This window comes from Oryx dammah, unplaced genomic scaffold (genome assembly GCF_014754425.2).
Source record: "Oryx dammah isolate SB20612 unplaced genomic scaffold, SCBI_Odam_1.1 HiC_scaffold_14, whole genome shotgun sequence".
Taxonomy (NCBI): Eukaryota; Metazoa; Chordata; class Mammalia; order Artiodactyla; family Bovidae; genus Oryx; species Oryx dammah.
Window position 1 is genome coordinate 32,943,825 of NW_024070198.1, and position 26,683 is coordinate 32,970,507.

Genomic DNA, 26,683 nt, shown 5'->3' on the forward strand with positions numbered 1-26,683 from the left:
AAGCGCTTGGCGGAGGGTGCGTTTCATCTGCCCGGGGTCCATATTTACAGTCCAGCATCAGCTTTGTACCCTGGCTAGGGGATTTTTTTTGTTGTTGTAAGGCATGTTCTTTCTCACCGGTCGTTATCTGATTGCCCTGACACAGTCAGTTGGGGATAGGAGAGGATATTAGCCACAGGCAAAAGAAGGCAGGGGTTAGGGGCAAAAGGAATACAAATGGGTGAGTATTACACGTTGTCACAGGACTGTGGGTGGAAGCTCACATCACTTATGATTTCGCCAGAAGCCTTTGCTGCCTGGAATGGAATGGCATCCAGTCTCAGTTTATAGCCACCGTCTCGAAGTTTGCTCCAGGATTCCTTATAACGTGTCTGTTGAGAAGATGGGCACCAATAAAGACCTTTTCTAAATTCCCATGATCAAAACAAGAATCTGGTTTCTTGCGGAGTGCTGCCCCCAACTAAGAAATCACTGTGGTCCAGCAAAAATCAACCGAGAGCTGGAACCTGTCTCATGTCCAGTCTTGGAGGGGAGTGCCGTGGGGCTGGGGGTGAGATTTAAAAGGCAAGAGCTCTGGAGTCAGAATTAGACTGTTCGAGCAGCAAGTTGATTGGAAGAAGGAGGCATGAGGCTGTAGGTGCACAGCTCCTGACAGAATCAAGAGGATTCGACCGTCTCCGCTGAAGAAGAGGGAACGGGGGTGCTGACAGGGACGAGGGAAGGAAAGAGCTCAGTCTCCCAAGTCTCTCTTTGGCTGGATGTCTTCACCTATATTCTGAGGCTATAGAATATAGCTTCTATATAGAAAACAGGGCTTCACCTAATATTCCAGCCCCTCAGTGCAAATGCCCTTTGTATGAAGGAAGTTTTCCTAGTCTCATCCTTATCAATGTGCTTGGCTCTTCTGCACGACCGGCCACATAGTGTGCAGGGTCCAGTGGAAAGGAAAACATGGGGCCCCTTGTTCAGGAAACTTGCATATTTCGGTGGCAGCAGAGCATTAAACCAAGAGCGGGAGCGCAGGATGCTTCCAAGCACAGGCGCGGTGCCACTGTGCAGGTCCGCGATCTCCCACAATTGAAACCAACGCCCCCCTCCATCAGGGCTTCCCTGTTTGCTCACATGGTAAAGAATCTGCCTGTAATGCAGGAGACCCAAGTTCGATCCTTGGGTTGGAAAGATTTCTTGGAGAAAGGAATGGTTACCCACTCCAGTATTCTTGCCTAGAGAATTCCATGCACAGAGAAGCCTCGTGGGCTACACAATCCGTGGGGTCGCAAAGGGTCGGACACAACTGAAAGACTAACACTCTCCCTTTCCCCTCCATCAGCCTCACCTCGCTGATATTCATGGCGTTCAGCTTGGCCAGCAGGACTTCAGGGAGGTCAGCAGTCTGCGTGTAGCGATGCTTTAGGTTTTCTCCTTGTTCTCGGTACAACCTCTGTGGATGCAGAGAGATTTTGTGTTAAACCCAGAAGCCTCCCCCCACGCAGCCATCAGCCAGGTTACCCTCCAGGAGACAAAGGCGCTGCCACTGTTCCCCCCACCCCACCCGGGGAGACAGGATCTTGGGTGTCCTGCCTCCTCCCGGACAGCACAGTGATCCTCCACCCGGTGACATGCACGTCACTCCCTCTCGAGTTCTTCCCAGCCCAGAACATGACAGGTTGAAACCTGCCCTCTCAGTGAACACTCCCCTTGGAGCACACTGCTGAGATTGGTGTCAAATGAGAGAATGAGGTCTGGTTAATCTCTAGGAATTTCATTATTCACTATAAGCTAGGAGAGGACATGCAGCTGAGGATGAGATGGTTGGATGACATCACAGACTCAATGGACATGAATCTGAGCAAACCCCAGAAGACAGGGCAAGACAGGGAAGCCTGGTGTGCAGCAGTCCATGGGGTGGCAAAGAGCTGACACGACCGAGTGACTGAACAATAACAAGGGGAGGACCTCAAAATACAGCAGGCACAAGAGAGAATGGTTCTTCCAGAGCTGAGATTTTCCCTGGACCTACCTCCATCCTCCCCCCATCCCTGCCACCGCAAGGATTCTTATGCTAATTAATGAGCCTCTTCCCGGTGGGCTGGGTGGGTCTGGGGCTCTGTCCATCCAGATCTTATGATAATTCTAGCAGTGAGCAGTGACACACAGAGTTGGCATCCACCACTGGAGAAAGTTTCTAAACCGGGCTTTTCCATCCCAAATCTTATTAGCCGTGTCCAAGTTTCTACGTATCACAGCAGTGCCCCCTAGAGTTGGTTAGGATAAGGAAAATGCAAGTATTTTTTTTTCTCTTCTGACACAAGTTCTTGTTTGACCATCTATGTTTCTCAGAATTAAATTTGCTTCTGACAGGCTGATTGTCAAGAAATAATAAATTTCTAAACCCATAAGTCTGTAAACCATCCTGTAACATATTCAGATAGGCACTTGAGCCATCTCAGAATGTCTACTGAATATGGCACAACAGGAGTAATTTCTTCAATTGAGAAGCAAGGGAGACATTTGGCAACTCCTCCCCACCAAGGTTTGTCAATTTCCCTCGTGGCAAGTTAAAAGGTTTGAAGATATTTTAAAGGCCTGTCTGTCCTGTGCAATGACCCAGGGGCCCCCTCTCAGAAGAATCAGCCAACCAGGGCTAATCCTGCCTTAACGTGAATTTTTAGAGGACCTCGTCATTCTTCCCAGTCTCCAAGGAACCCTGCGCTGAGAGGGCAAAAGGCCAGATCTTGGTTTCACTTTATAAAGGGAAGATGGGAAATGGCTTGAAAGTTAGTCTAATGTACATAAATCAGATCCAAATCACTTTCGAAGTCTTTAGGGGAATTCAGAAAGCCAGAATTCCTGCCCTGGGTCCCAAGAAACCCTACGCATTCCAATTCTTAAGTATTCCAATCATCAAGAATTTCGCCCCAAAGTCCAATTTCTGAAAACAATGTTTCAAAACAAAAGGAAGGGGAAAAGGCCTTGACCACAGACAAATCCTGGAGACATGCAAATGGGAAGGAATGAAAGCCGAGGGCACTGGGGTGGCGGAGCCCCACTTGGCAGCTAAGAGCAGCGGTAACGCCCCATTTGCATCCTGATGAAGAAGCATCCCCGCTAAGGTGAGTCTCAGCAAAGGATAAGAAGCTCCTTCATCCTTAGAACAACAGAAGGAGCAAGCCAAGAACCCCTGAGCTTCAATCGCAGGGTTGAAAGAAGAGCCCACTCTTAGAGTCATAATGTATATACATTATCACTTACATCCACTGCTTGGGTATAACTAATTCTGGCCTGGACCATCTCCGGAGTGTCTTTAATACTGGTAAACTTCAAAGCATCTGGATGCTGCCGGTACTTCTTCTGTTGAGCAGAAAAAGATCAAAGCTGTGAATTTTGTGCTGCTCTTTCATGCCATTTGAAAGAGAAAATCATAGGTTGCTTGAGATTAGAGTGAATTTGTGAACATAATTATTATTCGGCTTCCTCCATCTTTATATCCTAGGTGCCTTCAGGTTAATATTTGTTTCAATTTAAGAATAACCTCATGTCAATTAACATTAAAGTATTTCTACCTGGTGCAAATAAAACATCTCAAAATTAGGTTATACGGGTAAAATACTGTAGGACACACACTTAGGAAAGGATTCTTTATGTAGCCTTCAGATACTGTCTTGCGGTTGTTTACATACCTCAGTTTGGGTCTCCCAAGCAAGAAAGAACATTCATAGTTACATTTATTGTTGAAGCTTTCTAAGTTCCTTCCACAAAAGAACTTGGAAGAGATTACCACAGTCAAAACCGTTACTTTAACAGTCAGTGACCGTATAAACCGATTCAGTTAACATATGCAGTAATTCTATAAATGTTATAATAACAAGAAAAAGAGTGCTATTATTGAAAGGAATCATCAGACAGTTTGAAAGAGACTGAAACAAACAATAAGGGTTACAAGAAATACAAATGCTAACAAAGCCTGAGATACCCAATTTTGAAATATTCTGACAATCATGCTTAAATTAATTCCTGTTTTTTTTTTTTATCAAAGTACAGTTCCAGGAGAGTAAAACAGTTGCTTTCTTAATGGAATTATGAAGTATATCCTTTATCCAATCAAACAATTATTTTAGAAACACTTCCTTTAGGTTGGATATTTGTATACTGGGTTATCTTAAGAAGACAGTTAAATGTCCAGCTGAATTTGGGCCATCATTTGTTTTGTAAATAAAGTTTTATTAGAACACACTTGTGCTCATTCATTTACATGTTTATCTATGGCTGTATCTGGCTATAATGGTAGAGGTGAGTAGTTAGAACAGAAGCGGGGTGGCCCACAAAACCAAAAATATCTACCATCAGGTCCTTTACAAAAAAGTTTGCTAACTCCTGGTTTACACAACACGTGTGTGTGTATTTGTAGCTCTTTCACAGAGCCTGGCATTCCGTCTGAAAACTGAGAAATCAATTCAGTTTGACACTAAACTGGAAACATGCCTAACTGGAATGAGACGGTTGGAAAAAGTTGCTGAAAGATGTCCTTCCTGAAGTCTGAAGACCTGCATAAGGCATGGAGAGTCCCCTGGAATAGGAAACGGCAACATGCTCCATCTCCTACGCCATGGACAGAGGAGCCTGGTGGGTTACAGTCCATGGGGTCGCAAAGAGTCGGACACAACTGAGTGACTGAGAACACACAAAGCACGGAAGACAGGCAAGTTTGTTAAATAAGTTTGCAAAACGGGGTGGAAAATTAAGACCACTATAGGAAGGATGGTTCCAAAAAGGATCCCTTGTCTTCCAGGCTTAAATACATGAAGCAATCATCTGAAAGTCTAAATGATGTATACAACGGCCTTTATTTTTTATGAGTGGGTCCTCTATGGAGAGTTTGGGAGCATGAATCTTCAACTATAAATGTGTTAATTTCTCATGTTCACTCTCCTAAGGGAGCTTCTCCTTAATAAGACTGAACTATTTAATACTTAGAGCAGTACAATCTCTACAGAACTCCCAGGGTCTTCTGAGCCTTGAATGTCCACTAACATTTCTAAAAATTAGGTCAATCAGAGCAAGGCCATTTTTGAAATCAGCTCTGTGACACATTGGGCTTCCCAGATGGTGCTGGTAGTAAAGAACTCGGCTGCCAATGCAGGAGACATAAGAGACGCTGGTTTGATCCCTGGGTGGGAAAGATCCCGTGCAGGAGGGCACAGCTACCCACTCTGGTCTTCTTGCCTGGAGAATCCCATGGACAGAGGAATCTGGCCAGCTACGACCCATAGGGTCGCAAAGAGTTGGACACAACTGAAGCGACTTATCATGCATGCACTGTGACATGTCAGGCAACGAATGCTCGCCCATGGGGGAAATATCAATGCTTGGCAGGTGTGCGTACACTACAGGTGTCTTTCTGCTTTAACTTTACATTTAGGAGGACCTGGGCCCAAACACTGTCCCAGGCTGCTCACTGTCAAGGTTGAAGTCTCCTGGGGCTATAGTCATTATGTCTCCTCCTCCCCCAGGAACATCCAGAAAGACCAGGCTGCTGAGCAAGTGCCTCCCGAAGCAGACATTACAGAATGGATTTGGCTCATCGAGGGTGTGCAGCCTCTCTGTGAATGTGAGACAAAGATGACTCTGATGTGTCCAGCCCAGGGGCAATCATTTCACCTTGCAACAGTGTCCGGAGGCATATTTGGTTGTCACGACTGGGAAAGACTGCCGTGAGCGTCTAATGCTTAGAAGCCAGCAATGCTGCCAAACACCCTGCAAGGCCCAGGAGAGCCCCACAACAAAGAATCATCAAATGTCCACAGGGCCAAGGTCAAGAAACGCTGACCTAGTCTTTAAAAGATCTGCTCAAGGATACTGTCCTAAAAAGGGAGGAAAGGGGCTCCTTTCAGAAGCCTGTGAGTCCAGCCAGGGTGGCTACAAGTAGTCAGCAGTGAGATTCAAACAGAAATGAGACCCTCCAACAAAAAAAGAACCGTGTCACATGTTTGACACCACGTGAATATTCAAAAACTGTTTACACTGCCTGCCTCGGAAAGAAAGAAGAAGAAAATGTGCGTGAAGTCACCAAAGGGCTTTCTGGGTGCGATAAATGTGTCTTTTTATCATCTCTCCCGTGTTGCTTCATTAAAAAGGTAAGTTGGTGGGTAGCAATTGAGCTCTGTTTGATTGTCATTATTATTCATAATATCATTTGTCACCCACTTTGTTTTTGCCAGGGCTCTCTGGGCCCCTACTGGGGTGTGTTTGGTATGTGGTTTTCCTCTAATTACCGGCCCTAGTCTGGGTTTGGAGGCCTTTCATGTAGCTTTTCCTTTTTCTTTGCCTTTTGAGTGGAAATTATTTTAATTTTATACAGAAATGCCGCACGCCTAATGCAGCCAGGCCCGCCGCACGCTGTCAGGGAATCTCACCTCGCTAATGAGTTCTCCTGCCTTCTTCGCCTGCTCCACATTTAATGACCCGGTGGCGACCCAGCCCGTCCCTTTCATCCACTTCACATCTGCCCTGTATTGGTTCTGACAAAGGAGAAAGGGGGGGAAAAAAAGGCAGGCCATTGTTGGTGTGCAGACATTTAAAGGGCTATTAATGGCTCCCCGATGCCACCTTGGTGCCAGCTGAGTCAAATTAGATGCCACTTTTGTCTTATCCATTTCTGCACAGTCACAGGTAGGGCTCCAAAATGTAAATTAATTTCTCCTTTAATTGGAGCCGACCCGCGGATGGCGGCTTTGGCCCCAGCCGACACTGCTGGGGGTGAAGCTGGATGGAGGGGGGCCCCCATCAGTCGCATCCCTCATTACAGGTCCACGGCAACCTCGGGGAGAAGCATGGTCTCATTGTCTGCCTTCCCCGGTTTCTTGTTTAAAATGACACGCAGGGGAGAAGAAAATGAGAATCCACAGCGGAACCGGGTGGGGAGCTATCTGAGGGAATTTCACAAGACATGCGAGACTTCCCACGGTGCCAGCTCCTTCTTAAGAACCTCAGCGCAGGGCAGCAGGGGAGGGGTTTCTTGTTTCTTTCTTTGCCATGGAAGGAGCGGTAGTTTTAATGGAAAATCATTTATATGGACATGTCTCTGAAACTAGCAGATCACCTCTCCATCCTAAACGAGCTCTACCTGGAAGGGTGTGTCTGCACTCCCCCCATCCCACCTCCAGGGGTGACAGTCTGTCTGTCGCTGACCTGTCCTTTCAGTTCGCCAGTCAACCGAAGATGAAAGAACATAACCGGGAAGGGAGAGAAGGCTTGTGGAGGACTAGCAAGCTGCGCTTTCTAAACATGGGACGACTGACCTTGGCCTGAGTACCAAGAATGCTCTCTCCACGGGCAGGTCACAGCTAAGAAAGTCACATATACATCCCCCCGCTAACCCAGCAATAAGGAGAAACATAGATAACCTATGTCCATCAGAATGCCAAGAAGAAAAAGGAAGCTTTATGTAATTTTCTGTTCGGTAGTACCGAATCTAAAATGGGCATAGTTCTGAGTAAAATTAAAGCACTAGGAAGCTTAAACGTTTCCACTGAGGGATCCAGAAACAGGTATCTCAAAGTACAGACTATGTCCTGAAGGGTTTGGGGAACACTAGTGTGCACACACACACGCGCACACACACACACACACACACACAAGGAGCTTACATCACTCTGTAAACTGTAAGCCTTCTTGGCCCACTCCACCTTCATGTCTGTGGGCAAAGCTGTAAAGTGATGGGATGCCGTCTTGTAGCCTATGTCTGTGGCTAAGTGCTGAGCCTTGCGGGCGTGCACGAGGTGGATCATGTCCAGGGGGACGTGGCACTGAGCCTTGGTGTCCTCGAAGCCCTTCTTGTATTCCAGTTCACTCTGGAGCTTGGACATTTGCAGCGAGTGGCTCATTTGCGAATCCCCCTGGGCACCCTGAGCTCCAATGAGCTTCCCTCTGGATTTTTCATAATCCTCTTTGTACTTCACCTAAATGAGAGAAAGAGAGCAGGGGTCCCTTAGCAGATATCTCCTAAAGGAATTAAGCGTCAAGTCACACAAGAAAGTTAAAGTCATACAACAGGACCTATCAGAATTAGTGTTATAAAAACTGTGCCTCCTTTGAACAACTGATATATATCCTTTCATCAAATATTGAAAAAAAAAATTACAACTCATTATTTCCCTTTACACCTATACTACCAGAACCTCAGAACTAAACTGAAAGCTCAGCTATCGAACAGTCTTCTCCCCATTTCCTGGTGAAATTCCACCTTGTCTCTGTATTATTTGAGATTACTCTTTCTGGGTTTATTTTTAAGTGGCCTGTTGCTTTCATGAAAGCCGTTTTGTAATTTTTTTTTGATAACAGCAAGAATAGTATGGAAAGTCATCATGAAATGAAAAAGACACAGAATACCTAAAATACAACTGCTATTTCAGAAAGAAGTTCAAACGAAAGACAACTGAGGTACATGTAAATATTTAGGAGTTACGGGGAGCAAAAGGGAACACACTGGCCTGAAAAAGAAACACTAGACCTAGATTTATAAGGATCCCAAGAAAGAATAAATATGGAAGTGTGCTTTGAAAACTGTAGCAGGATGCTGGTGTGTGGCATCATTTCAGCATCATCATTACTGAGGTCATCAGGAGACGCGGGCTCTACTCTCAAATCTGGCAACAAGAACAACAGGATCACTATCCGCCACAATTTATTGAACACTTGCAATGAGCCAGGGATGGTATAAATCTGTGCCACTCAAAAGTGCATCTATAGACAAGTGCTGGTTTGTGATGAGACAAAGGGCTTGTGTCATAATGTAAATCAACCACATTGCCAGGCCATTGTTTGTTCAGCTGATATCTATACACATTTATGGGTATATTTGTGTGTATATATATATAATTACATATACATACACAATAGATACAGAATGTGTACACACACATACACAAACACACACACATATATATCTGGGGGTTTTTTTGGAAGCAAGACTTTCTTGATGAAGGAAACAGTGAAAGCAAAAGCTGCTCCCCAGGTCTCCTGCATTGCAAGCAGATTCTTTATCGTCTGAGCCACCAATGTCAGACCTAAGCTCCTTATCTCATGTCGGACTCGTAATAGACAGCACTGGACTATAGAACACTTAACCCACATCAATGCATCTCATTTCCTCATAACCACTTTGCAATTACCAATTTACCCATGAGTTCATTGGGATTTTGAAAGGTGAGACAGCCTACCCCAAGTCACAAGCTATTTGGTGATGGAGCGGGGATTTTACCCCGAGTCATTCCAACACCCGAGCCTGTACTCTAACCTCAGCAGGCCTCCACATCCCTAAAAAGTCAAGGAATGTCTCTGGACATCAGTTTACCTGTAAAATGAGTGGTTTGGATTACTACTCATGCTACTACTAGTGAAAATACCAGTTACCACTTACCAAAAACAAGTGTGTGGCAGGCAGTGTTCTAGATACTTACACGATTATCTCACTTCAAGATGGTCATACTTATCTCCATTTTACAGATTAGAATCCTGAGGCTCAGAGAGACTAAAAACCTGCCAGGACACCTTCGGACTCTCCTAGACATAGATGTCAGAATTCATGATGCCGAGTACAAACTGGGGACTGACTTACCTCACTGGCCAGGTCCCTCTTGGCTTTGGCTGCCAGGAAGGCCAAGGAGTCAAGACGCAGATCAAACGCTTTCGCCTTCTGGTTTTCCCAGGTGCTCTTATACAGTTTCTAAGGGTAGGAGAAAAGAGATCATCCTGAAGTGAGAGGACTTCCCTTAGACTCTGAAACAACCTCTCCAGGAGGCAAATACCCATTACATCCTTCCATAGAAACCCTGAGAGCCAGAGAAACCTATAGCCTGAATATAACCAGGCCTTCTTGTTCCTACCTTAAGGCCTCTTGCCTTACAGGGCTTTGGCTGAAAGAAGCAGACACTGAACTCCAGAAGCCCTGGAAAATACTAAGAGTCTTCACGGAAGTCTGGTGACAGGTCATAGGTGGAATGACACCGCACAGTACATGGCGGCGCTTCTGAAGAGTCTGCTCCCCACCTCTGCACACCCCACCAGCCCAGCAGCTGCTCCTGGTGCGCCCCTTTCTCTTTCTGAGCCCAGCCTCTAGCGCATGTGGGTCTTTCCTTTGCTCCTCCCACTTCCTGTCCTGCCCCCACCTCCAGATTTCAAGTTCTTTCTTCTACAAAGTGAAAGTCGCTCAGTGGTGTCCGACTCTTTGCGACCCCATGGACTGTAGCCCACTAGGCTCCTCTGTCCATGAGGTTCTTCAGGCAAGAATACTGGAGTGGGTAGACATTTCCTTCTCCAAGACATCTTCCCAAACCAGAGGTTGAACCCAGGTCTCCTGCATTGCAGGTGGATTCTTTACCATCCAAGGCTCCCTCCATTTCTGTGTGTCAATCAATTTAGCTTCTGTTTCTCCATCCAGTTTTACCCCCTCTCCCAAATACTTGCATCAGGACCCCAAAGACCTGGGAGACCAGCAGAAGAGCCAAGAAAGACTCTTCCTTAGACGAAAGAGAAGAAAAGTTGGAACCCCACAAGCTTTCATGCCTAAGGAATAACTGCTCTGAGCATGCTCCTCCCTGTGCTTGCCTTATATCTGCTCACTGAGACTTCAGGGCAACCCAATGTAGAGGGAAATAAGAGTGCCCTCATTTGGCAGTGGGACTGCTGAGAGCAAAGAAATTGCCCACGGTTGCATACCTAGTAAGTGCTAAAAACCCAGACAGTTTGGAGCCAATTTTTGAACTCTTTTTCACTCCCTTCTCTATCACTATTCTTAGGTTGTTTCAACTCCAACCCCGGAATAACCACTGCCTCCTACTCCAGCATATAGCCGATGCTCACTCCTACCAAAGGTTGTCTGCATGCATGCCTGCGTGCGTGTGTGCATGCTCCATTGCTCAATGGCGTCTGACTCTTTTGTAACCTCAAAGACTGTAACCCACCAGGCTTCTCTGTCCCTGGGATTTTCCAGGCAAGAATACTAGAGTGGGTTGCCATTTCTTCCTCCAGGGAATCTTCCTGACCCAGGGACTGAACTGGCATCTCCTGTTTGGCAGGCAAATTCTTTACCACTGAGCCACCAAGGAAGCCCCTCCTGCCCACTAATAGTCGTGAGGAGTTTACAATGACCAGATGTACACAGGCAGCCTCACTGACACAGACACACTGATACAGCTGGTGGGCTTTACCGATCAGGTGCCTACATACAGGGAAGTAGAGCCCTCGGCCACCCCCTGCCCCCGACTGTACCTCGCTGAGATTGGCAGCGTTGGCTCGGGCCTGTAGGAAGAGAGGTTCGTCTTTGCTAATGGTGTACTGATGGACGGACTGCTCGTGCTCTGCCTTGTAGGCCACCTGTTGGGAGAGAACACTGGGTCAGGAGCAGAAGGCAAAGGAGGAGGTGGCTGGCTGCTCGGTTCTTCTGTGTCTTACATGGAAAATCCATTACAAGATCAATCAGGCCAGATGCTGGCTGGCAGCATGCAGGAAATGAGGCTTAAGGCAGAATAGATGGCTAGGGAATGAGCAGCAGCAGTGAGCCGCTGGGAGGAAAACGTGGTCAGGGGACCAATCTGAGAACCCCCTCTAAGGTTCTCATTTTCCCTTAAAGAAAGTGAAAATGTTAGTCGCTCAGTCGTGTCTGACTCTTTGTGACCCCACGGACTATAGCCTGCCAGACTCCTCCATCCATGGGATTCTCCAGGCAAGCATACTGGATTGGGTTGCCATTCCCTTCTCCAGGGGATCTTTCTGACCCTCGAACCTGGGTTTCCTGTATTGCAGGCAGATTCTTCACCATCTGAGCCATCAGGGGAGCCCCATTTTCCCAGGAGGCATCAACTTCCCCAAGCTGGTCCCATCCACAGTGTCCATGGCCACACAAATGACCCACTAGAGGGCTAAGATGAACATGGACTCCTCAAGTGGGAAAAATAAGAAGTATTTCCTGCCTCCTGCACCCCATGATCAAACCTAGCACATCCATAGGGAGCGACACCTGGAAAGCGAACAGTGACCAAAAAGGCAGCATGAGTGAACATCTTCTCCATGGAAACCGAATCACTCCTGCTGTTTTTCTCTTCCCTTCTCTCCCACTTCCCAGCCCGAGTTTCCATGCGGTGGATTTCTGCTGACTCTGAATTACGTTTATTGCGTCCTTTCTGGCAGATGTATCTGGAGCTTTAGAAAGGAAAGCTAGGAACGTCCTGGCCAGATGGCAGCAACTACACCTGCTCAGCTGTTGATCCCTAATGTGTAAATAACAAATGTGGTGTCTCATTGTTCTACCTTCTGCATTGGAATGCAAGTGGGCGTGAAGTGCACCATCTCACAAGCAAATGCTATCCTCCTCTAAGATAACGCTCTACAGGCTCCAGAATTCTGGAGTCCTTGATGAGGGAGAAAAGAAGGAGAAAGAAAGAAGAAGGAACTAGACAAGATTGAAAACTGAAAAGGAACAGTGTCAGTTGACATCTGTCTTTAACAACCAGAGGAGAAATATGGTGAGTGAGGTGGGGAGGCCTGGAAGCCCACGGAAAGCAGGGCCCAGCCTATTTAAAGGGAAGGCTCTTTGGCTCCTGGCTCGTGCCTGGGCAGCACCTGCTGTGGTCCCGGAGGTTCCCAGGCCCATGACACAGCAGCTCGGAGGAGAAAGGGCAGCCCAGGACTCACCCCGCTCTGCAGTTCCTGGCTCTTCTTGGCATGCTCCATCTGGGAGCTGTCGGCCACACTGGTGAACTTCAGTTCATCAACCCTCTGCCTGTAGTTTTTCTGTTTCCAAAGAAAAGAGACTCGGTAGCATTAGATAGGGCTGTCCCCACCATCACATACATGCAAACACCCACATACTTTCTGTGACCCAAGAATTTTCCCAAGGGGGATGGTCCAGCTATTCCTTAGCTTAAAGAGGACCACTCAGACCTGAGACTTTCAGCCTGGCGAGCTTGTTTTAGTCGCTTCTGCTGAATGGGGACTTGAATCTTCCCTTCAGTGAACCCTGTGTGTCACCGTGAGCCCTGGGATGGATCCATTTTGTAAACTTAGATCTGACATAGGAGAGCTCTGTGGAGGGAACTTGGACTTGATAGCCAGGAATCCTGAGGTCCAAATCTCCTCCAACCTCTTTCTGGTTTCACGGCCTTGGACAGATCATTGGATCCCCTGAGCTGCTCAGGCTTGGACTGTACAATGTGGGAAACAATAGAAGCTGCTTTACTGCGGGTGGTGCAGAGGCTTCAAAGCCTCCCTTCCCACGAGGGGAGTCCTTGGGCAGAGTAAGTGATCACTGTGCTCGCAGTCACTGTTATTCACAGTGCTGTCAGGACGTTCCAGGAAGTACTGTGACAGGAAAGGCCAGGAGCCACATCCAGAAGGCAGGTGGCCAGGTGGGTTCTGCCCTCACAGCTCTCCGTGTTCCAGATTACTGAGGGCTTGTCTTCCTCATGTCCCCATCTCACAGCCGCAAAGCCACTGGCAAAAATTACACGTGCTAATTCTGTTCCCCAACGGGGACTTCTTGTCCTTCCCAGAGGTTTAGTTCCTCTGGCTTTTCCATTGGAGTTGCCAAAGCTGATGGGAAGGGAAGCCGCTGAGAATGGCTTATTGAACAAAAACTTGTGGGGAGATCACAGGTGAGCAGGGCCCCCAGTGCCGTCAGCAAGAGGATTGCTGATACCAAATGAAGCACAAATAAGGATTGGAATAGTGAAAGCTTCGAGCTTCCTCCCACGAGGAAGAAAAGAAATTCTCCAAAAATATTCCAAAGAGACTGTACTTTCCCTTTCTCATTAGAGCATGCTCAATGGGAAGACTCCTTCACCACATAATCAAAAGAAATCACATTGCCTTTCCACAGTTGGAAATCCCTGGGTGTCCCAACCTCTGCATTGGTCAAATCAGAAGTGCTGAGTGAGGAGCGAAGAACCCACCCTGCCCAGGGCAGAGCAGGGCTATGAAAAAGGTAAAGGAAAGGGTATCTTCCTGGCCCTGGAGGAGCTTAACAATGACTCAGCACAGGAGTGAGATGGGATCAGGCATGCCTAAGGCAGAAGGTCCCCTTACCACACCCCTGTCCAAGACAAATGGGGCTCGGCTTGTTCCACTTGGATTTCAATTGGTCTCAAAGAAGTTAAGTGATGGGAACCCTCAAGGGTATTCTCTTCTCTCTACCTTCCTTATTCAAACACCCTAACCTTGAATGTGTCTGTGTCTGAGAGAAGGATGAGTGCAGTGGATAAATAAGAATAAATTAGAAAAGGTGCTTTGGGAATCCAATATTGCTTAACTATCCAGAGCTGGTGCATTGGACCAAAACATTACATACAGACCCAGCTCTGCCACTTCTGGAAATGTAACTCTGTCTTACCTTCCACCTATGTAAACGGGGATGTGAATATAATAATACTAGTGTCTACTCACAGAGGAGTAATAAATGAGTGATAAATGAACCATGGGTGTGTAATACACTCACAGTCATCAATGAACGACAGCACTGGTTGCATAATTATTATCAGCCTATAAATGGCAGCTGTTATCAGCACTATGATTACCATATGCAAGAAAAATGCCGACTCAGCCTTCCTGGCACCAAAATAAGAACCCCCTTTGAAGATCTCAAACGGGGTTCCTGAAATAGTCACATTTGCAAATGAAATGTCCTTCAAAAGTCCTCCTCTGCCTGCTGCCAACACCAGCTGTACACGGAGTAAAGAGAAGCACAGGCTTGGAGCCACAGGGATTTGGGGAGGATCCTAGCCAACCTTCTCATTGTTATAAGAGAGAAGGAGGATTGGAAAGGTTGAACGACTTGCTAAAGTCTATGGTGAGTTTACGGCACACAGATGGTGAGAACCGTTGTCCAGTCGCTTATTCCGACTCTGCGACCCCATTGGTTGGCTTCTTACAAATACCTCCCAGGAAGCGTAAGGGTGTAGAAAGCTAGTTCAGGGTGAGCTACACGTGCAAAATGAAGAAGTACTCCCCTGTCTCACTCAAAAGCTAAGCCTGGGGGTTGAGGAGAATTCAGAGGAAAAGATGGCTCTCTGGGGTCACTGAGAAGGACGAGAAGCCAGGGGCTTGGGCTCAGGTTACCTCGCTGACCAGCTGTCCGGCCTTCTTGGCGTGTTCCAAATTGAGACTGCCCTCGGTCAGCCACCCGACCCCTTTCATCCATGCCAGGTCAGCCTTGTACTGCAGCTGCAAGAGGAAGACCAAGCTTAATCAAGACACATGGATGCGGACTGGGAGAAGTTAACGGAGACTTAGGAAAGCGCTCACTCCTGCGTTTTCTCGGCCCTTCATCTTATAGCCAGGCAGAACTCTGCTCGGGGGTGAAGCCACTACCCACCCTGTAAGCAGACAAGGCTAATTCTACCTTAGTTCTGAAACACCACCACCTTCACCAAAAAGGAGGGCTTTTCAGACTTTTTGCCTAAGGACTTTATCTGCCAACCTGGTGTACTTCCTAGATATACTTTACAACATTTATCAGCGTTACCACTTTCAGCACTTGCTTTTCTCTTTGCTCATCCCATTACCAACACACCTTGACTTTCACAATAGCTCTGAGACCCAACCCTCCACCCTCTGGTCTCCACTGTCTTGATTCTAACTCCATCTCTATCTCTACCTCCCCGTCCATCCTCCCTGAGCCTGGCACATCTCCAGCAGTTCTTCCTGGTCTGGAGTCACCTAACAGACTCATGGATAAGTTCTAAATCACTCTGAAAGTGTCACCATATCCAGCTGCAAGAGCTGCATGGGGAGAGCGGGCTAAGAGTCAGAGCTCACCTCGCTCTGGAGCCCGTAGGCTTTCTTGGCCCAGAGAGTCTTCATATCTTCGGGCAGCACAGTGTATCTGTGCAGTTTTTTCCTGTAGTCCAGGTCACTGGCCAGAGCTTGGGCCTTCTTAGCATGCCTGATGTTGACCATGTCCATGGGCAGGTGAAAGTGGGTCTTACTCTTTTCAAAGCCTTTCTTGTATTCAACCTTGAAGGCACCAAAACACACTGTATTACTGGAAGGCTGCCTTGGCGGGAGTGATGTGAAAACAAATGCAGCAAAGAAGCCCAGGCTTCCATGAGGAACTGGCACTCTGGGCAATGCCACCTGTCTGTCCAGAGCGTGAGACCCGAGTCCTGGCTCTGCCAGGTGGTGGCACCTGGGAACTGAGGTTTCACACTACTTTGACTCTGCGAGAAATGCCTCCTAACTCTTTTCACCCAGCTGCTCTAGGAAGAAAACACTCGATCCATGGCTTCTGTGGAAGCTTTGAGAGGCAAATATAGCAAAGTGTGAGCTCCAGGGTCAGCCAAGCTTGAGTTCAAATCTGATCTGAACTTTGCCAGCTAGATGGCCTCTGGGAAGTCACATCACCTCTCTAAAGGCTCATTTTCCTTGGAGGGCTATTGTGAAAAGTAAACAAAACAGGAGCCGAAACCCACTTAGTGCAGGGATGGTATACAGCAAACACCTGAAAAATGTTGGCAACGAGGGGGTCAATGCGGATGGATGGTGGTGATGATGGTGTGATGGTGTGATGATGGTGTGATGGTGTGATGGTGAGGAAGTGCGGTACAGTAGAAAAAGTCTAGGAGTAAGTTAGGACTGAGTTAAGAGTTCTTAACTTCTAGGCTCTAATTCTCTATTCTTCAGCCACTGCCACTGACTGCATTATGACTTAGGGCAAGGCCACCTGTTATAACCCCATCTGCTCCAACTACAAGTATGCAAAATCAGTTTTGTTCTCTGTCTAGACTGAAGCCAAATGCTCAGCGTCTCTGTATGCTTCATGACTGAGGACATGAGAGGGCTTGTTCCATAGGGCACATCCAAAATGGTTATAAGATGCCAATTCTCTTTTTCTACTCAAGCCCTGGTTCCTCCATGACTCACCAGGTAATCATAACTGACTGTACCACCAAAGCAGCATAAGCCAGCCTCACCATCATAAAGCAGAATTGACGACCATGCCTCCTTTTTGCCTATTTGGCGTTGACAGGGAAGTCTTAACTGGAAACCAAGTCTGACCCTTTTGGCACACCACTCCTTTCCCAAAGGTTTCTGCTAAGGGATACGTACCCAGATCAACCCCCCGCCACTATAGTTGTTTACAAGCACTGCCATTTTGAGTGGCTGGAACCTGCTGCTGCTGCTAAGTCGCTTCAGTCATGTCCAACTCTATGCGACCCCAGAGACAGCAGCCCACCAGGCTTCCCCATCCCTGGGATTCTCCAGGCAAGAACACTGGAGTGGGTTGCCATTTCCTTCTCCAATGCATGAAAGTGAAAAGTGAAAGTGAAGTCGCTCAGTCGTGTCTGACTCTTTGCAACCCCCTGGACTGCAGCCCACCAGGCTCCTCCGTCCATGGGAGTTTCCAGGCAAGAGTATTGAAGTGGGGTGCCATTGCCTTCTCGTGGCTGGAACCTAGATGCCCCAATTGTTGGCTAAACAAACATCTTGAACACCACTTGTGTTTGGACGAGAGGATTCATCCAGGACACCACCTCAATAAACAGAATGCTTCCTGTCTAATGCTCCCAACATAATTAAACTCCATTAGACAGACACCAGGTATGTGTTGTTTCCTCTTACAGCCCCGGTGTCTCACACAGTATCTTGCGCAGAGCAGTTGTTTAGTGAACATTTCAGAGTGAATAGATGTGGCCTTGCATCATCCTGTACCATGAATAGCAGATGCTGGTCACCCTTAGAGACCACATACTTCTCATCTGCTTTGAAAGAACAGTAGTCTTTGCCAATCTAAAGGAAGAAAACACTTCCCACATAAGCCAGGAAAGAAATTACAAGCGGAAGTGGAAAAATAACAGTCTCAGGTGAAGCAGGCTGGGAAAACCTTTCACAGCAACACAGCCCTAAGTGAGGGGGTTGAGGAGTGGAAAAGATTTTACCTCACTGCTCATCTTGGCAACTTGAAGGGAGTGCAGCAGCCTCGAGTCCGTAGTTCCTAGGACTTTGCCTTTTGCTTTTTCATACTCCTCTTTGTATTTAATCTGGAGAGATAGAGGAAAGTCAACTGTGAGAGAGAAACTTTGCCATGGGAAGGACGGTGGTTAGTGCAAGGGGGACCATATCTAAGTGACAAGTGCAAGGGGAACTATTCTGAAAAAAACACCTCCCAGTCTTTCTCAAAGCCAGTAGAAGATTAAAGCGTAGCAATGTCTACAATGTTAACAGTCATTATTCTTTTCTGCGAGACCACTGATGTTTTACTGGAACCATTTTTTATGCATTTCTGAGTTAATGAGAGAAACCTACATTGCTTGCAAGCTCTCCGGAAGCTTTGGCAGCCAGCAGAGACATGGCATCCAGCTTCATCTCAAATCCTTTCCCCTTTGTCTTCTCCCAGCCTTCTCTGTACTTAACCTGACAAACAGAATCACAGGTGAATGGGAATCACTGTCCAGTCTTGCCAAAAGTTGAACAGAAGTTTTTTAAATTACAAAGTTGGCACCTTCATCTGTTTTCAGAGCAGAATCTTGGCTGTTACTACCGAAGTGATAATAACAATTATTAACACTGTTGATTCCCTCACTGTAGAGCCATGTGGGGCAATGATGGGACAGGACGATGAGAAGACCCATGGGTTCATCCTAGCACTGTTGCTGCCTGACCATGTGACCTTGGACAAATTACTTCACTTTTTTGGTCCTCAGTTTACCATTTGCAAAAATAATATCATATATCTGTCTAAGGGGCTTTCCATGTGGTGCCAGTGGTAAAGAATCCACCTGCCAATGCAGGAGACATAAGAGATGTGGGTTCGACTCCTGGGTGGGAAAGATCCCCTGGAGAAGGGCATGGCAACCTACTCCAGTATTCTTGCTTGGAGAATCCCATGGACAGAGGAGCCTGGTGGGCTACAGTCCATAGGGTTGCAAAGAGTCAAACACAGCTGAAGTGACTTAACACAAGGGTGGCAGTAAGAATATACCGTATACATGAGAACAGATACCCTAAGTGCATAAAGTGCAAACAGATACAGGGTATTGTTGTTGCCATGATAGTAACACCTGGCTCTCTGATACCAAAGCCCATGCCACCAACTGTGTCTCTGCAATAAATAACTCCAAGGGGTTATATGAATATAATATATATGAGTAATTCCATATATAATGCCTATCCCAGTGTCCAGCACAGAATAAGCATACAAAAAAGATTATTTTCCCCATTTTAAATTTTTTATTAAAGTATAATTTCTAATAGTATGCCAGTTTCAAGTGTAAAGCAAAGTGATTCAGATATATGTATAGATAGATATATATACGTAAACATTATACATATATATCCCTTTCAGTTCTTTTACATTATAGGTTATTACAAGATATTTGGTATAGTTCCCTGTGCTATATAGTTCAGTTTAGTACAGTCACTCAGTCGTGTCCAACTCTTTGCGATTCCATGGACTGCAGCACATCAGGCTTCCCTGCTATATTGTAGGTCCCTATAAATCACTGCAGATGGTGATTGCAGCCATGAAATTAAAAGACGCTTACTCCTTGGAAGGAAAGTTATGACCAACCTAGATAGCATATTCAAAAGCAGAGACATTACTTTGCCAACAAAGGTCTGTCTAGTCAAGGCTATGGTTTTCCCAGTGGTCATGTACGGATGTGAGAGTTGGACTGGGAAGAAGGCTGAGCACCAAAGAATTGATGCTTTTGAACTGTGGTGTTGGAGAAGACTCTTGAGAGTCCCTTGGACTGCAAGGGGATCCAACCAGTCCATTCTGAGGGAGATCAGTCCTGGGATTTCTTTGGAAGGAATGATGCTAAAGCTGAAACTCCAGTACTTTGGCCACCTCATGAGAAGAGTTGACTCACTGGAAAAGACTCTGATGCTGGGAGGGATTGGGGCAGGGGGAAAAGGGGACGACAGAGGATGAGATGGCTGGATGGCATCACCGACTCGATGGACATGAGTTTGAGTGAACTCCGGGAGTTGGTGATGGACAGGGAGGCCTGGCGTGCTACAGTTCATGGGTTCGCAAAGAGTCGGACATGACTGAGTGACTGAACTGAACTGAACTGATTATTCACCTATCCCATAGATGGTAGTGTGCATATGTTAATCCCAAACTCTTAACTGGGCTTCCCTGGTAGCTCAGACGGTAAAGAACCTGCCTGTAATGCCAGAGACCTGGGTTCGATGTCCGGGTCGGGAAGATCGCCTGGAGAAGGACATGGCAAGCCAGTCCAGTATTCTTGCCTGGAGAATCCCATGGGCAGAGAAGCCTGGTGGGTTACAGTCCACGGGGTCCCAAGAGTGGGACACAACTTAGCAACTAAACCACCACCTCCCAGGTTAGTTCCTCTTTCCTTTCTCCTGCCCTACAATTCCCATTTAGAATAAGAAACCTAGTCATAGCCTCATTGTGACTCCTGGGAGAATCTGGTGATTAAGTTTTGTCTTCTTCAAACTTAAACTTTTTATTCACACAGCAAAGCACCAGCTAGGAGTCATCAGAATGATGGTGGTGATGATGATGAGTGTGTATGAGTGTGTGTATGTGTGTTCCATACACCATACACATGCACGAACACTGAGAATTCAATTGCTGTGATCAATTTATTCTCATGAACTGCCACATGAGCAGCAACATTCAAAATTATAACCTGATGGGTGCCTCTGACGAACCTCTCCATGAACAGAGGATTGCCTGGGCCCTGTTTGCTGGACCGCTCTCGTCGCTTCATTTTCACATCTGTTTATAGCCCCCACCGTGTTCTCACCCATGCTCCTTGCTCACCTCGCTAAATAATTCTGCATTGGTTCTGGCCTTCACCAGCTGAGGGACGTCCTGGGGCAACGTGTAATTCAACTTGTTTTTCTCATAGTCAGCACGGTAATTCACCTGTTAGATTTAAAATAAACCCGCAGGGTAAGCACACGGTTTTGACATGGCAGAAGGAGAACTTTGGAGAGAATGCGCTCTTTTTCACTCTCTTTTTGTAGGCCCGTAGCCGAAAAGGAATTTCTGGAAAAGGCATTTCACAAGGAAGCCTGTAATTTTATGAATGTTTTACATTAACAGACGGAAGATGCCAAATGAAAAGTCAAACAACTCAAAGGCATGCTCACAGTTACAAGTTTGCAAAAGACTTCCCTGTGGCTACCTCACCCGCTGGTAGCACTTGAGGCTATGAAACTTGTTTTTTTAAACTTCCTGCAACGCCAAACCTCTCGCTATGTGCAGTTAGATACTCAAAGAGTAATTATCAAATGTCTGCCCACATTGGAAACAGACCATCTTAAACCACACACAAAAACAGCCAACCAGACATTTTATGATTCCCGATGGAAGAACACGGCATCATATGAGAAGCAGTCTTGCCCCCAAATTAAACCTGAGCCTGACCAAACCTAGAGATCTAACTATTATTTTGTAGGCACTGGAGGCCAGAAGAACACATGTGCAATCCTCACTGGGATACAGTCAGCAAAGCTCAGATGTGGGAGACTTTATAAGATAAACAGTTCAGTTTCTTCCACAAACAACTTGCAAGAAAAGAGATAAAGAGGAAAACTTAAAGATGAAAAGAGTCTTGAAGACATATCAACCAATCACAAAGTGTGAACCTTATCTGGAACTTGATTCAGACAAACTGTAAAAAAAAAAACCAATAACCCTCTGAGACAACTGGAATGCTGAATGTCACCTGGACATTGGTGATGTTAAGAATTTTTGTTCGTTTTTTGGTGTGATATATCAAAATTGTATAAATATGTTTAAAATTATTTTTATATTTTAGAGATTCATACTAAAATATCTGTAGATTAAATTATACAATACCTAGGATTTCCTTCAAAATAATATGGAAGGGGGCAGTGGATGGGCATACAGAAGCAAGACTTGCTACGAGTTAATTCATTGAAGCTGAGTGACGGCTGCCTGGGGGTTCATTATGCTGTCCTTTCTACTTCTGAATGTATTTGAAATTTTATAAAACAAAGTTTAAATCAAAGAGAGTGATTTCTGGACTCTCCTAAGGGTCCAGTGATTAAGAATCTGCCTGTCAAAGCAGCAGACATGGGTTTGATCCCTGGTCTTGGAGGATCCCACATGCTGCGGAGCAACTAAGCTGGCACATCACAACTACTCTAGGGTCCATGCTCCGAAACTAGAAAAGCTACCGCAATGAGAAGCCCAAGCACCACGCTAGAGAGTAGCCCCTGACTGCCGCAGCTATAGAAAGGCTGCACGCACAGCGCAAGGAAGACCCAGCGCAGCCAGACATAAATAAATATTAAAAATAGTAACTTTTAAAAAGAGCCATCTCATGGTTTTAACAGGACATATGACACCATCAGTGGAAGTCAAATCTTTGGGGAACCAGATATCCAGAACACTGCAAAGCAACTGCAAGTCCCCCACATCTAGCCAGGTGGAGAAGGTATCACTTACATGACTCAGTTGCTGGGCATTGATTTTGGCTTGAACAATCTGAGGAGTGTTGGTCACAGAGCTGTACTTCAGCTTGTCGATGCTTTGCCTGTAGTTGACCTGGATGCAGAGAGGCACAAGGTGTCACCTGAACTTTGCTCTAAGATTTCCTTAGCTCCCTCTCCCTCAGCCCTATAGAGCCGTGATTCTCAAATGACCAAAGAAAAACCCGAAGATTCCAATTGGAGACCAACGGACACTCCAAGCTCACTCCAAGATGGAAAAACAGTCCACTGAAGAGTGAGTGGCTGAACAGGTGGCTCATCAAAAGAGTTCAATTGAATGGCCAGAGAATGGAAGAAAGGGTGATCATCCACATCGCTAATCAGAGAAAGGAATTTTAAAACCTACCATCTCCAGGCTAGGCCTTTTAGCCAACTAGGTTCTGGATCTGTTAGTAGCAGTCAGATCACCATCAAACTTCTCACACATGGTCTTCATGCTTCTGTTTAGTTGCCCAAAGCCCAGGGCCCCACCCAATATCCTGCACAGTATGGCAGCTTCTTTAGGCCTCCACACTCCACTTTCCAGCATCCCACTAGCTCTTACTTCTCTGTCCACACTCCACCTACTCCCTCTGACCATGATCTCATAGCAGGGGCTGTGCCCTCACAGGGGGCAATCTTGCACTTTTCTACTATATCCTGTTTGTCTAAACCAGAGTCTGATGTCTCTGTCATCCTACCCACTTGCTGTCACCTCCTGTTGCCACCTCCCTGGGTGACAGCTCAACCCTGTGAGTCACAGATCACTAGCTGGATGGCACTCGTCTTGGCTCAATGTTTGGCCTCATTGTGGGGGAGTAATGAGGAGTGGTGGGGACTGTGGCAAAGGGAAGAGCTACTGCTCAGCTCTGGGAGATAGTGATCTTGATTAAATGGGACTCATAGTGGCCAGACAGTCCAGTTATCCCAAAGAAACCAGAAATCCATATTATTATATAAATTCTTACCATTTTAAATGCTGAGAAACAGTTCAGTATTTTAAAACCCACTGACCCAGGGGAAACAGACCCAGTGAAAAGCTTGAGACGGCATCTCTTCCTTGGACTGACTACATTCTTGCCTGTTCCAACAGGAGCTAAACAATAATTACGACTGAAAAATAGCACTTACTATGTGCCTATCACTACTGCAAGTGCTTTACATTTATTTACACATTGAATCTTCGCAACCACCCTGTGGGGAGCACTGTTATTCCCACCTCACAACATGTAAACTGAGGCACAGAGCCCTAAAGTGACTTGCTCAAGGTCACCAGCTGGTGTCAGAAAGTGAGTGTTAGTCACTCAGTCATGTCCAACTCTTTGAGACACCATGGACTGTAGCCCACCAGGCTCCTCTGTTCATGGAATTCTCCAGGCAAAAATACTAGAGCGGATAGCTATTCCCTTCTCCAGGGAATCTTCCCCACCCAGGGGTTGAATCCCGGTCTCCAGCATTGCAGGAAGATTCTTTACTGTCTGAGCCACCAGGAAAGTCCCTGGTATCAGAGCCAGGGTTCAAATCCCAGAAGTTGGCCTCCCAAAGTGGCTCCCAGACTGCAGACTATAACTGTGGTTTTGCCAATGCTGGTGTGCTTGGAACTGTTACCTGTTATCTTACAGGTGAGCCAGGGGTTCCCTATAACCAGAGCTCTCTCTGCTTAGAGAAGGAAATGTAGTATGATGACAAATTAGAAAACAAATAAAACAAAAAAAAGACTTATAAATTAGCTTCTAGAACAAGATCTAAGAAGAACAGAGTGTTCCAGATCCTAGACCACAGAATCTTTTGTTGGATTCGGAGAAAGGGGACAGCATTGCTTCATGCTATTTAGTTAACAATTCAAGGAGAAAAGTTTTTGCACATTCTGAGTTTTGGACCTGGGTTATGTAGAAACACTGCTGCTGCTGCTGCTGCTAAGTCGCTTCAGTCGTGTCTGACTCTGCGTGACCCCATAGGAAATATGAAGTCATTTCAATGTCAAATATCAATGAGATTACACTATAGTAGCTTCCTAATGCCCTAAGTCAGAGGGAAAATTATCGTCTCATAATAGAGTCTAATAGAATTCAGAATTATGCATGATAAAATGTCACAAAACTGTTTTTCTTAATGGCAAATTCCTTCCTGATAATTCTGCATTAAGCATGTTGCAGAGCACAATTACTTTCCTCTGCAGGACATAATTAACACTCTCCATGATTAATTATATCTTTGCAACATCACAGATGCTTGGTCAATGCTACAGTCTACTTTCTGAAAGGTCCCTTTGCTGAGGGTAGAGTCTCATTTTAATGCTACTAGTGTTTTTAAAATCCATCTGAAAGGAATGTTCTCTAATTAAGGGCCCATGCTTGTTTATTTAATTTCAGGGCTACCTGACCAACTTTAAGACTACCAGACAGAAAGAGAGGCCACAAATATAAATGGGTTCCCAAACTTCCTGAAAACTAAAGTCCTACATTAAGGGCGGTAAAAATTTTCACATAGGAGCCAGGAAAATAAAAAAAGTAAAGCAGGTAGAGGTGATAGAAGAGGTGGCCACTCAGTCCCCACCAGCTGCTGCCATGCAGGAGCTAGGGCCACAGTGCCTATGTGAACTCACAATTTCTACATATCGTTTCAAAAACAATTTTTCTTAACACTGTGTGGCCACATCAAATACCGCTGCAACCTGGATCTGTCTCATAGGCTGCCAGTGCAGAATCTACCTCTGCTTCCAATTAATATTTCTAATCCAGTCTAGTTTAATTTATCTCTCAGACTTCTCCAGGTTGAGCTGACTCTGTTTCAGGTGCCTGGTTTGATCCACTGTCTTATATAGGCAAATGTAATAGCAAGACATGTTATAACAGGACTGCTGTTATAGGACCCTATATAAGAGTTGTAGGACCCTCTCTCATTTCACTTGTGTTACTATGCATTGTTTCTAGAATTCTACTGTGAAGGTGAAAGTGTTAGTTGCTCAGTCATGTCTGACTATGCAACCCCATGGACTGTAGCCCACCAGGCTCCTCTGTCCATGGGATTTTCCAAGCAAGAATACTGGAGTGGGTTGCCACTTCCTTCTCCAGGGGATCTTCCTGACCCAGGGATTGAACCCCGGCCTCCTGCATTGCAGGCATATTCTTTATTGACTGAGCTACTATGGAAGCCCACTCAAAGAAAGAACTCACTCAGAAGCCCACTGTGAAAAAACTCACTCAGATTTTATGAGATGCTCTTGATTCCTCAAGTTTCTCAGATAATGTATGCAGCCAAAAAAGAGAAACCTGGCTTTGGTAGCCAAGTTTAAACTTGAATTTCATTAGGGTGAAATGAGTGAGTCAATACAACTAAACTGTCTGGGAAAGGGAGAAGCAAAATGGGGCCTGTTTATATTCTACTTCCCATCCTCTGCTTTATCACACATTTGAAAAGTCCCTTTCATCCATCAAGCTGTCATTTGCCATTGACTGGCCTTTGCTGTCCTGTAACTATGTTAGATGCTGGAGATGCCCAGCTAAACTTGATACTGCTCCTACTTGGAGCAAAAGGGAAACAGCTGCAAAGACCTATCTACCAACAGCACAGACCAGGTCAACTGCTGGAGCTGTGCTGACTCCAGAAGAATGTGAAAGCAAGTAGCCCTGAGCACTCAATGGGCACAAGTTGAATGAGATACTAAATTATTTTTGTAAGATTTTTTTTTAAGTGGACCCTTTTTAAACTCTTTATTGAATTTGTTACAATATACTTCTGTGTTATGTTTTGGTTTTTCGGCCCTGAGGCATGTAGGATCTTAGCATCCTGACCAGGGATCCAACCCTCACCTCTTGCATTGGAAGGTGAAGTCTTAAACACTGGACCACCAGGGACGTCCTTACACTAAATGATTGACTGAAGATAACTCTCACTGACAAACATGAACTGTACAACTCAGTTCTAAACCACCTTATGTACTGTTTAAAACAGTAGATAACTTCTACTGTTTCCCTTGTACGTTTCTGTATTTTCTAAATTTTCTGTAATCAACATGTAGTAAAATTCTTGTAATTAGAAAACAGTGAAATTAATTAATTACACACATTTCATTGGCGACAAACCAAATCAAATCACTGCTGTAATATTAAATAATAAAATTATTTTCTTAATCTTAAATTATTTTATTTAATATTATATAAAATTAAATTTAAAAATTACACTCATATTTCTCCTGGGGAAAATAATTAAGTGCTCC

At 45.7% G+C, this 26,683-nt stretch overlaps 1 protein-coding gene across 5 annotated transcripts in view; it reads right to left on the reverse strand.

Moving 5' to 3' along the window:
• Positions 1 to 26,683, reverse strand: part of LOC120873904 (nebulin related anchoring protein) — a 75,518-nt gene that overhangs the window by 26,056 nt on the left and 22,779 nt on the right. For 4 of the 5 annotated variants that reach the window (XM_040255022.1, XM_040255020.1, XM_040255021.1 and 1 more), the window contains 14 exons: positions 22,442 to 22,540; positions 20,786 to 20,890; positions 18,295 to 18,402; positions 17,928 to 18,029; positions 15,808 to 16,005; positions 15,109 to 15,213; positions 12,691 to 12,789; positions 11,269 to 11,373; positions 9,617 to 9,724; positions 7,647 to 7,958; positions 6,414 to 6,518; positions 3,253 to 3,351; positions 1,337 to 1,441; positions 264 to 371 (listed from right to left, as the gene is read on the reverse strand). In XM_040255022.1, the coding sequence (XP_040110956.1) occupies positions 264 to 371; positions 1,337 to 1,441; positions 3,253 to 3,351; positions 6,414 to 6,518; positions 7,647 to 7,958; positions 9,617 to 9,724; positions 11,269 to 11,373; positions 12,691 to 12,789; positions 15,109 to 15,213; positions 15,808 to 16,005; positions 17,928 to 18,029; positions 18,295 to 18,402; positions 20,786 to 20,890; positions 22,442 to 22,540 (1,758 nt within the window). The remainder of the gene's footprint in view (positions 1 to 263; positions 372 to 1,336; positions 1,442 to 3,252; positions 3,352 to 6,413; positions 6,519 to 7,646; positions 7,959 to 9,616; positions 9,725 to 11,268; positions 11,374 to 12,690; positions 12,790 to 15,108; positions 15,214 to 15,807; positions 16,006 to 17,927; positions 18,030 to 18,294; positions 18,403 to 20,785; positions 20,891 to 22,441; positions 22,541 to 26,683) is intronic. The other variant, XM_040255023.1, reaches the window with a different exon arrangement.